At 38.7% G+C, this 12,396-nt stretch overlaps 1 protein-coding gene across 1 annotated transcript; it reads right to left on the bottom strand.

Annotated features, from left to right (window-relative positions):
• Positions 1-9,505: 9,505 nt before the first annotated feature.
• On the bottom strand, positions 9,506-12,193 carry LOC104097046 (histidine decarboxylase-like). Its single transcript, XM_070182538.1, has 6 exons — positions 12,111-12,193; positions 11,739-11,922; positions 11,218-11,452; positions 10,729-10,922; positions 10,350-10,486; positions 9,506-10,243 (listed from the first exon to the last, which is right to left on the bottom strand). Exons 1-6 carry the CDS (start codon positions 12,123-12,125, stop codon positions 9,668-9,670), a joined length of 1,341 nt encoding a protein of 446 aa, XP_070038639.1. The 5' UTR covers positions 12,126-12,193; the 3' UTR covers positions 9,506-9,667.
• Between the last annotated feature and the right edge of the window lie 203 nt (positions 12,194-12,396).

Consider the following 12,396-nt stretch of genomic DNA (forward strand, 5'->3'; position numbering starts at 1 on the left):
AGGTTTCTTTCCGTTGTTGCCTCTCTTTTCTGTAATCTGGCCTTGGTCGAAAACTTGGACCATTAGGGTTTTGGTATGGTTGTGGGGGTGTATAAGGATTTTGTGGAGTTGGAGCACGCCATTGCGGGTAAGGAGGGGGTGGAGCATATGACTGTGCGTGGTGAACATGGTATTGGGGTAGCTCGACAGAATATCGAGGGTCTTGTGGTGGGAAATAATGCTGGGATGGATTATATGGAGCTTGGGTGTAGGTTTGAGGCCGGGGTTGAGTTTGGGTGTACTGGTGAGGCGGACCCCTTGGGCCACGCCATGATCCAGAGACAAACATAGCGACATCTTCTTTCTTCTTTTTGCCTAACATGCTTCCAGTGCCACTTTGAATTGCTTGTGTGGTTGCTTTTATGGCAGAGTAGCTCATGATCTTGCTTGACTTGAGTCCCTCTTCCACCATTCCTCCCATCTTTACCACATCGTTGAAGGACTTACCTATGGCTGAGATCAAATGGCCAAATTAAGTGGGCTCTAGAGCTTGAAGAAAGTACTCGACCATCTCATCTTCTTCCATCGAAGGGTAGACTCGTGCAGCTTGTTCTCTCCATCTGAAACCATATTCCCTAAAGCTTTCATTAGGCCTCTTCTCTACCTTGGTCAAAGATAGGCAATCCGGGACAATGTCTAAATTGTACTGAAAGTGCCGAGCAAAGGCCTGAGCCAAGTCATCCCATGTGTACCACCTGCTAGTGTCTTGGCGGGTGTACTATTCTAAAGCTGCCCCACTCAGACTCTGACTGAAATACGCCATTAATAATTCATCTTTCCCACCGGCGCCCCTCATATTGCTGCAAAAGCCTCTCAAATGGGCCACGGGATCTCCATGTACATCGTACGGGTCAAACTTGGGCATCTTGAACCCAGCGGGCAGTTGGACATCCGGAAATAAGCATAAATCCTTGTAAGCCACACTTACTTGGCTTCCTATCCCTTGCATGTTCTTCAAAGATTGCTCTAGACTCTTCACTTTCCTGAACATCTCGTCCTGCTCCATATTCCGGGATGGTTTCTCAGTTTCGACAGGAGGGTCAAAGTGAGGGGCATGGGAATAAGGATCCGCGACTTTGAAAGTTGGTCCCGAAACATAATATTGGGTATCTGGAGCTTGGAACGTGGTTTCACTAGAAGATCTATGAAGGGTAGCTCACGGAGGGGCTATGAAAATAGGAGCGGATGTCGGAGCAGGGTATGCGGTTGTTTTGGCTGGTGGAGCATGAAAGATTTGGCACGAGGTGCCAGGGTAGTTGTGATAAGGGGTAAAGCCTGGTGCGTGCTGCGGGGAAAGGTCAATGGTAATGGGATCTTGGGCTTGTGACAGTGGTGGGATGAAAGCGGGATTTTCTGGGTAGTTAGCGGGGAATGAAGGTGGAGGATGCCCCTGACCCAGGCTTGATACATTTCTGCCATTTGATGCTTCAACCTGTAGACCTCATCTCTCAATTCAGACTCCGATTCTACAATCTCCCTCGGCGGGTCGACAACACCCGTGTCCGATTCTTTGCTAGTCATGACTGCCTTGCACTTTGATCTGGTGTTATAGGGGTGACTTGCCAGGATGCCAACAAACTAACCACCTAAAACAAAACCTATCTCTTGCAAACACAACAACTTGGTCAGTTTTAAAGCAATTTACAGATAGGTAATCGCACATTGAGGATGCAATGCACCTGAGCAGTTAAATGTTTCTAAATGCTTTGCGACGGCTCGTATGTTTCATCCCGGCTTTTCCAAATTCTCCAATCCTGACTTTTCCATCTCTCCTTCTGCTGTGTTTCGCTCTTTTAATTCTTTTTTTTTTCTTTAGTTTGGCCTCTCTTTTCTTTCTTCCCTCATTTTCTCTCTTTTTCTCTCTTTTTTTTTTTCTATTTTCTTTTAAGATTATGATCGAATCCTATGGGGATTGCGTACGTATCATGACGCCACATGAATCAGATCATTACGTAGTTCAGAGAAATAGATACAAAAATAATTTATTTCATCAAAAAAAGACATCTTTTTGGATTTTCTATTACAAGGACTAAAAGTAGCGATGACTGCAAAAGGAAAAATCTACAGACTCGAAATAAAGTAATAGACAACCTTGACAAAGACGAACAAGACTCGGAGAAAGTAAAATACAGCTTATTAAAGGAAATCAAAAATACATAAGAGCCTCCACTAGTACTCCGGAGGCTTGCGGGACATCAGCCGGTCTCCGCACAGGCCTGCGGGCAATATCTTCTTGAAGGCGGTCTAGGTCAACCATCACCTGGCGAACAAATATCATCACATAAGCAAAAAACATAGACCTGGTCATGTCTTCACATTCATGGCATTTCATTACAACATAATCAGCTATTTCCTTAATCCTCATTCTAATGACACCCTTTTCTTGAAGTAAACGTCCAATCTGTTGGGCCCGAGCCTCCAACACCTGTGCATCTGTGTTGTTTTGGTCTTGTAACTGCTGCATGCTTTCTTGTAATTGATAAATCAATGCGTAGCAATGCTCTCTTTCTGCCTTGAAATCCTTTGTTTGCTTGATCATTTCATTTTCCAGGGCAACCAGCTTTTTCTGTAAAATTGCTACTTCTTTGTCATATTTCTGCTTCAACTGGTGGGCTAATCTAGCATGTTCTTCCGCACCTTTGGCTAGCCTTGCTTGAGCATTGAACAAGTCCCTTTCATCCTTTGTCAAGTCAAAACCGTAATCATGCACTTTCCGCCTCAGGTTGGTTATAATTTTCTCATCTCTCTCACTTCTTGCTAGTGTCTCGGCGGCTATTTTCATTCTCTGGATCTGGGCTCGAAGGGCTTCATTTTCCTTGGCCAACCTCTTCTTTTCCCCTTCATCTTCAGCTGCCTGCAAACTACTATCAAATTTAATTTTTTCAATTTGTTCTTCTAGCTTAGTTATAGTAGTTCGGTATTCCTTTTCTTTAGCCAACCAAACCCATTGCTCTCGTGCTCCATCAGTGAATTGTTGGACATGGGGCCTTTTGGCGGGCTGTTCTGGCTCTTGACCGACCCAACTTCTTTTCCTGTACCATGCGGCGTAGTTGGATCCTACTTCACCTATGGTCAGATCTCGTACTTGAGTCTGTGGTTCCAGGAACCTATATTGGTGCCAAATCTGGCGAACCCTTTCTTCTGGAAACGTGGCTTTCGGGCATATTTCAATAAACTGTGGACTCAAATCTTCGTCGTAGGGGATTGTTTGGTATCTGCCCAACTGGCATAGGACCCAATGTGGGGCATATGGCTAAATACTCTGAAGACCCATTAATAAAAGAAAGCACACTCCGGCGGACATGTAGATAACTTCGTCGACCGGGAGCCAACCGAAAGCCCACTCAATTCGATTTGCGTTTAAAGAACCCAAATACGTGAAGCATGCCTCAGTACCTTTTGGAAACTCATGACCGTTTACTCGGTTTTCATATTCTTCGATGCAATTGAGTCCGGTCAGACCGTAGTTCATGTAACCTGGGCGATGACAAAGATGTTCTACCAACCACATTTGTAAAAGCAAGTTGAAACCCTCAAAAAACTTTGTCCCGGCTCGACAAGCGGTTAAAGCTCGGTAAATTTCTGCGAGAATCATCGGTATGATAGTGCCATTGGCCTTTTTGACCATAAAGTCGGCCACTCCTGCGAGCCCCAATTCTATATGTTTGTCACTCCTTGGGCATATCAGAGTGCCTAAAAATGCCACCACAAAGGCCAAACCCCTGTGTGCTTCCCATTTGTCTTTATTTCCCTGATGACTCAAACCAGTGTCTGGAGCCTCAAATCCGTGGGGGTCCCCATACCGGCTGTATAAGAAACGGAATGTGCAGAATCCTCTGGCTAAATTTTCATCTTTATCCTACCGGCTAATACTGAGGAGGTCCAAAAACTTATGAGGGGTTACAGTTCTTGGTGCTACTGGATATTGATACCTTAACTTCCCTTCGAAACCAACATAACCCGCTATCTCCTCTAGTGTAGGGGTCAACTCAAAATCAGAGAAGTGGAAAACATTGTGTGTCAGGTCCCAAAATGGTATCAAAGCTTCGATTATATCAACCCTTGATTTAATTTCCAGAAGACTAGTGAGCCCACCTAAAGCCTTTGTCACAGGACGCTTACTGACCTCCCCCAGGTCATTCCACCACATATGGAGTCCTGGGGGAATCTCGTCTACGACTCGAAAAGGTATATTTTCAACAATGATTATCCTGCACATTTTATTTAAGGCGACAGGTTAAAAACAAGTGATTTTTGATTTTTTTTTTTTGACCCCAAAAGAAAGATTATTTGTGCAAAATAAAACTCAAACAACTCAAGGCCACCTTTGCAAATAACGGCCCTTCAGCCCTTCAGAAATGAAGATTTTAAAGATGTGCTTGCTAAGTGGCTAAAATTAGGAAAAGAGCCATAGGTGGCTATTCTGGTAAAGCAAACTTCGTGCGTCCCGTGGGGACGTTTCTGGCTATTTGGACAGAAAGTGACATCCCCTAAATTTACTTATGACAAAATGACGCATTTTCAAATTTTCTGGTTATTTTTTTGCAAAAACGTGGCCGAACCCGATGAGGGTTGCCTACGTATCTCATATCCGGTGAGAATCAAACCCGCGTAGTTCGGTCCATCTTGATACACAGAAAGATATGATTTGTTTTGAAATTATTTTTTTTTTTTTGAAACTTTGGCAGAGTAACGAGACTTTTTGAATATCGAGATTATCAAAATCGGGTGTTTTTCTACTTACCTCACTCTTGGTTTTTCTCTTTTTTTCTCTTCTTTTTTATTTTTTCTTACTCAAGAAGTTGGTCAACATACAAGCCAAGCAAATTAATGCACAAGTAGCACGTAAAGAATGCATCAGGATGGTCCTTTAATTTTGGGTACACCTATCCTAGACGGACCCAACCCCTATGTTGAGTCCCCTAAGTCAAATGCACGTGATGCAAGCAGACGTACCTACTAGGGATCCGGCATGAGGCTGTGTTATTCTAAGTTTAAATCCTGGGTGTATTGTTCTAGACCTGGCTTACCCGAGCGGACAACTCGAGCCGGGGGGGCAGCGTACCGGGAATACAGAAGCTTCACCGGCTTTGCAACTTGTCCGAACCTCGTTCTAAAATTAGGATATGACTCTAATAGAAAAGAAGTCACGCGAAGCACACGCTTCCCAGAAGATTTAGAAGACTGAGAGAGAATAATGGCTACGGAGCAGTTTATATACAATTCACACAATATCAAAGCGGTAAAAAAATGGCATTTAGCACATTAGGCTCAAACACGTAAAAATCAGACAATCATGAAAGCCAATCATAGCAGCTATTCTAAGCTCAAATTCTGAACCCTGAACCAGAGATTCTGGGTTCGATCCCCAGCAGAGTTGCCAGAGCTGTCACACCTCCTTTTTTCCGAACGGGGAGATGGGGAGTTTTTCTAATTTAAGTGACATGAATCGAGATGGGATTATTTATTTGTTCAGAGTCGCCATTTGGAATAGTTGTTATGGTGTCCCAAGTCACCGGTTTATTTTAAATCCCAAATCGAGGAAATTTGACTCTTATTTATGGTCCGCGAACACAGAAGACCGGGTAAGGAATTCTGTTAACCCGAGAGAAGGTATGAGGCACTCCCGAGTTCCGTGGTTTTAGCACGTTCGCTCAACTATTAATAATTTGGCCTAATTATCTGATTTAATACATGTTTTAAAACATATTGTGCATTTTTTTAACCTTTTTAACCGCTTTTAATTATTTATGGAATTATTTCTGCAACAAATCACGATGTCGTATACTTGTCATTTTGGCACACGTCGCGAACCGCACCAAATGAAATGCACCCGCGATTTACGACATGCTTATTTTTATTATTGTTTGAAGTTGTGGTCGAGTCACATGAAACGCACACTCGAATTGGGGTTACGTATCATAACTATGCCACGTGAACCGTACCCATAGTCACGATGATTTATTATTAATCGCGCCTAAAGAAAAACTATGCATATTCATGGTTTGATTATCCTAAAGTTCGAGATTGCATGTGAGGTACAAACGTTATGGAGATATGCTGTAGGAGCCAGATCATTCTTTCCTAGGGTTTTAGACTATTCAAGATGACATTTAATTTCCAGAAGCAAACATTATATGGAATTATAAACTAACATGTTATCAACTCAATTTAATTTATGAGATAATCGACAGTCAACCAAGAGAATGATCGAACTTGATTCAAATTTACAGCACAAGTACATTCTGAATTTGCAACACTAGTATAATAACACCTCGGCTACACCAGCTCTGAGCAAATACACGATCAGGCACTATTACTAGGCTCCATACCCCAGGACCAACAACCTAAGGTCCAGACTCGTTCAAAGGACTCTCAACTGGCCCAAGTTACGAATCTGGCCCATTTATGAAGTCCCTGTTAAAACAAAATCTGGAGAAGAACATCATTCACCCAAACTTCGAAACCATATGTAAAGCTAATTTAGAGGTTAAATTTACAAAGATAGCCTACTCCATAGCTACTGATTACGGTAGCTGAATTCATGAATTATTACAAACCTTTTTCAAAAACAAATCTTGTACAAATCATTCATCAGCAGGCAACCCTCAAACTTAACGTTACAGAAAACTTAGCTATTGCTATCAAGGGCACTTTGCTTATGAAGCCCTTTATTACACAACATAATGCCTAACGTGACCCTGAGCTTCCTATCTGAGGATTTCTGCTTCCAATTACTCTCCCAAACTTACGAAGATATAGCCATTGGGCTATTCTTCATAAATTGTTTGGCGAAATCAAACAGCCCACATGTTCAGGTTTAACTAAGGTACTGCTGGCAGTCTCATCCAAACAAAGTCATTTTTTCTTGAGAATGTATATTAACAACAATAGGAATAAAAGAAAAAGCAATACAAATGGTCAATCTAAGCAAAACAACTTAAACAACATTTAGAACTAACAAGCCAGGCATACAAGGCTGAAACACGCAACATGTCACTATGAACGAACTAAATCTGCCCTAAAAAATATCAGCAATAAGAAACTATTTAAATGCATTAGGATCTAAGTCAGTACATCGAAAACACAGTGATAAGTCAACACAATGAAAATTAGCAATCCCTTTTGAAGCATAACCAATGTATAGAATTGTGATAAATACCTAACAACAGATAGACCAGCTGAAGAGCCAAATAAAGGCCAAGAGAGAAATAAACAACTAGCAGAACTGAGTAGCAACCAAGAAAACCAAGCAACAATCCTAGCCTTAAAGCTGAGCCTCAAACACAGCTAGTCAACAGCAGCAGCAAACCAGAGAAAAAACAGCCTTAAATCTGGGAATTTCCAGTATTCTCTAGAAGAAATCCATCTCAGAAAATGAGAAGAAGATTCAATTTCAAAGAATTCTCCCTCAAATCTATCTATTCCCGATTGTATTTGAGAGGAATAAAACTCAGTCTCCCAAAAAATCCCCCTTCGTTTCTGTGTGAAGGGTGTATATATAGGCTATCTAAAATCAGAGAAGGTCTGTTGGGGGGAAGGAATATGTCAGCGTGAATTCAGGAAAAATAGACGAGGGGAGGGAATCTTTTTCCAACTGAAAAATGCCAGCTGTCCCTTCTAGAAACAGACTATCTTCTTAGGCTTGGGCCAAATGTTATGACCTAAAATGGCCCAAGACCAAGCCCAGATCCGACATTAAAGAAAATAACCCAAAAAACAACAAATGCCATTTTTCAAATAAAATCAGAGATTTGACTAAGTACTTAACCTTTAATTAATCTAAATCAGTTTATTAGTTGAACAAATTGAACATGCAATTAACGACGAAGCTTAATCAACCAACTGGGAAAAAAAAAAAGAAAAAGAAGGAAAAACAACAAAACAAAAACAAACAAGAAAAACACAGAACCGGAACAAATGAGGAAAAAGAATACTAGTTTAACGCTAAAGAAATGAGTAAACAACCCGACGGGCAACGGGAACGATGAACTCTGGCCGCGAATCGATGAAAGGACCGGACTCCGGTAACTTCGAAATGGGTCGAGACTAGCCTAGAATAGATGCTCTCAACAAGATTACTCGATGCATGTGAGTCTTGAACTAAAATAAACAGAAACACCAAAGTCATTTAAATAAACCAGACTAGGGTTTTTCTGGAATTTTAGACCTAAGATTCGCTAATTTTGGTGGGGTTTTTGATGAAATTGGTGGGGGATTAGGGATTAGGAGGGTATGAGGGTTATAGGGTGCGAGTTTGAGAGGATTCGGAGTGGCGCCGTCGGCGTGGGGATTCTGGGCGGCTAGGGTTTGGAGCGAGTTTGAGAGAGAGAGACGAAGGGTTTGGGGGCGGCTAGGGTTTGGTGAGTGAAGGAGAGGAAGAGGAAAATAAGGGGGGTCTCTGGGGTTTGGGGGGTGGATCCGACAGATATAAGGGTTAGGGGGGAGTTGCGGGCCGTTAGATCAAAGGAGATCAACGGCCGAGATCGCCTGTTAACGAAACGACGTCGTTTCGGTTAAGTGACGAGGCTGGGCCGGGTAAGGGGTTGGGCTTAGCGGACTTGGGGCGATCGTTTGGGCCAAACATTGTTTTGGCCCAAATTCAGAACCAAACAGATTTTTTCTTTCTTTTCTTTTCTTTTTCTTGATTTTAAATCCTAATAAAAATTAATTAATTAAAAACCTAAATTAAGTGCTAAGTCAATCTAATTTGTAGAAATAAACCTAGTTATTTATTTTACCGTAATTAATAAATTTAGATTAATAAAAGAAGAATTACTAATTTACAATTTAAAGCTAAAAATGTAAAAACGACTCATATTTTTTGTGATTTTCGTTTAATAATGCAATTAAATCATGCAATTAAATCCTAAATGCAACTAGACCTAAAATGTTATGCACGGAATACTTTAGACATTTTCTTATGATTTTAGCGTGTTAAATATGCAACTAAATGCAAGCAACTTTTAACCAAAATTCCTACAAATTCTATAAAACTAAACAATTAAGAAAAAATCTATTTGTGAATTTCTATAGGAATATTTTAATCGGGAAAAAATCACATGCTCACAATAATCAACTTCGATTGCTCTTAACTTTCTATTATATATATATATATATATATATATATATATATATATATATATATATATATATATATATATATATATATATATATATATATATATATATATGTTAATATGAAATTTGTTATTGTTTCACAATTTTTCTTTCAAAAGTAAATACTATCCTTTGTTGTATATTAGAATTCAAATAAGTTAACCAGAAAATATCAATGAGATTAACTCAAAATTCGAAAAGAAAAAAAAGAAGAGAATTGAAACTTTTATATATTCCTAAGAGGTGCTCTTGATAAAAATTTAACTAACAACAAATAATTAATCAGACAATATGGGAGAGTGTTCTACATATGAACAAGTCCCATTTTAGTTGAATAAGATGATAATGAAACTCAAGAGGAAGATCAACTTTATTTCTCAAAAGATTATAAATAAATAAATTTAAGGTCTTCTATTTATTAAATGTTTGGCGTTTGATCACCAATTTTATTGAGCCACCTCTGCATAAAAGCATACTCGACCGTTCCAAGTCTTTTCTTCTACGGAATTCAATGACACATCTTGTGACAGCAGCAAAGACAGTTTTGAGAAGCAATATCATCTGCTAGGCAAGGAGGCACAGTTGTTCCAACCCGGTACCATTTTTCCCTCTCATGCATTAAATCCTTAAAGAAATTGTCTATCGTTTCTCTTGTGATGCATGGCATAACCACAGCATGTGTCATATCTCTTGTGCAAGATAGTTGCCATTGGCGAATGAACTTATGGTCATTAGGTCGTTCAAAGACAACGATAATGCTAAACTCATTAAGCATAGCGCTAATTCCTGCTTTATGAAGTTGGCCTTTCAAATATCGGGCATTTTCGATGCACATTTTGGCATCTTGTTGCAATCCGGTACGACCTTTCATGCATAAACTGTACCATAAGAGTATTGGTGCCAAGCCATTTCGACTACCAGAAATTGTAGCATCAGTGGAAGCAATATACTCGATTTTTGTTGAGAGACTACTAATGTAACTTTTCCTTGTCATCTGAATGCCACAAGGCATTGGACATCCCAAGAATTTGTGGCCTGAAATTGAAACACTGCCTACTGACTTCTTGAAGGTAATTGTTTTCGCCTGTTGTCAAATACAATAGAGAACTAGCTAGGTCATTTTTTGTTTGTTCCCTAGATATATGGAAAGTTTCTTATTTAAAGAACATAATGGATTAAATTAATCTTACATGTTGGATAAATGGGATAATTAGCCCATATAGTGCAGCGTCACAATGGATGTAATACTTATTATTGGAATAACCACATTTTTTAAGTATTTGTAGGATCAGATCAAGATCATCAATAGCTCCTTTGAAGGTAGTTCCTACAAATATGTTAAAAGTATTAGTAGTACTCTGATCCACATATATATGAGAATCAGAGTAGAGCTACAATATTAGGTATGAGTTTGAATGAAGTCAATGCCTTTAGCTTAGACCTTATATTTATATTTAAAAATCTATTAAATATGTATAAATTATTAAATGCGATCCAACCCAGCTAAAACAAGCTATGAATTGATCAGTAGCAAGTTAAAACTCATAAACTTTAAAAGAATATTATTACCAATATTGACATTGATGATGGCTGGTTTGTTCTTGTTGAGAAGTAACTTTGATCTCAGATCTGCATAATCAATCTCTCCATTAAATAAAGTGTTGATTGTTTCTAGCTCCATTCTGTACATTCTTGCTGCTTTAAAAACTGAGTAATGTGAATCCTTAGATGCATATATTATCCCAGTGGGATGTAGCTCTCTTCTGCACAAATATTTATTCAAATGGGTAAACGTGAAATACATCATTTGGATATGAGGTCTCTAAATATATACAATACTCTTTTTTAGATCAAGTATAAATATAATAGAATATCTCCACGCACAAAATAGGCATGTTAGACTATTCTACTAGAACAACAATTATATATAAGTTGGAATCGGCAATCAAAAGAATTCCTCGTCTTGCTCCTTCATCTTAATTTCAAATACTCTTGAATTGGAAGTAGAAGAAATTAAACTTTGTCCATCAATGGAGATGGGGAAAGTAAATTACCTACCCAATTAAAAGGCCATGAAGATTTCCCTCTGTGCCACCATTGGTAATGTATCCCCAATATTCATCCTTCTCAATTTCCCAGAGTTGTGCAAACCAATCTAAAACAGCAACTTCAAAATCTTTTGAATGGAAATCGATAGTGTTCTCAGTGAAGGGATCTCCACAATTGTTCAAGTAGAATTGCAAAAGTGGAGCTAAAGCAGCATGATGCTCGTAACATACATTAATTGGATAACCTGTAAGGAAACCAATTTAAAGAGGCTAAGTTTAAATATTTCGAGAACACGTATAACTAAAAAGTTTTTTTTTTTTACATTATTCTTGAAATAGTTTCTCTAGTTCTCGTACTTCATGCAGCTATACTGCTATACTTGTTGATCTCGGGTTTATCCAAAGATATTTAGCCTTACAATCTATAGACCTTAGCATACTAGTCTTTTTAATTTTATTTTGTTAAAATTGTGTATAAAAGTTAAATTTGATGACTATATTTATAGAAAAAGCCACTGAACATATACTTACCTAAATGATATTTTTTTCGATTGGACAATGTCTCTAAATATTGAGTCAAAATTCTGTCCAGTTCTTGCGAAGATATTTTAATATCTTTTTCATCAGGTTCTACCACACTGAGACTCAAATTCTTTCGCGGTGGAGGGGGCGAGTTGATTTCACCTTTTGTTGGGACAACCATTAAGTCAAATTCCTATCTCATAACCACAAAAGAAGAAACTTCAATTAAAAATATATTTTATGATTTGACATGAAAAAATGAGTATGCGGGTAATAAATAAATCTATCATAAAATATATAATACTAGTGAGTTGGGTCGTCATTGAACTTGAGTATACAAGAAAATACTATAGAAAAAATTTGAGCATGAGTATTACGTACCTTTTCAAATTCCATTCTATCTGAAATTATTGGCAATTAGAATGGTCTCAAAGAGATGAAGGTTTTGCGCATCTCACTTCTTTTGGTTCCTCCAATTTATAACAATTGAAAGTTGCTTTGCATTCTTAAGGGGCAGATTGAGAATATTACGAAGTCACAATGGCAAAGAGGTAATCTATCTATCTATATTATATTAAAATCATGATACTGCTTAACAAATTATTATTTTTAATTTAAAATAACTTCCATTGGGATTATTTTTTAGGTTTAATACGAGTGACTTTTG

This window comes from Nicotiana tomentosiformis, chromosome 8 (assembly GCF_000390325.3).
Source record: "Nicotiana tomentosiformis chromosome 8, ASM39032v3, whole genome shotgun sequence".
In the NCBI taxonomy this organism is placed as follows: Eukaryota; Viridiplantae; Streptophyta; class Magnoliopsida; order Solanales; family Solanaceae; genus Nicotiana; species Nicotiana tomentosiformis.

Bases quoted from the DNA above. Each gene is read 5' to 3' on its own strand.
- LOC104097046 (XM_070182538.1), bottom strand. The intron at 11,453-11,738 runs GTAAGTATATGT...GTTTCCTTACAG, and splicing joins TCGAAAAAAATATCATTTAG to GTTATCCAATTAATGTATGT. The intron at 10,923-11,217 runs GTAGGTAATTTA...ATATTTGTGCAG, and splicing joins CTTCATGGCCTTTTAATTGG to AAGAGAGCTACATCCCACTG.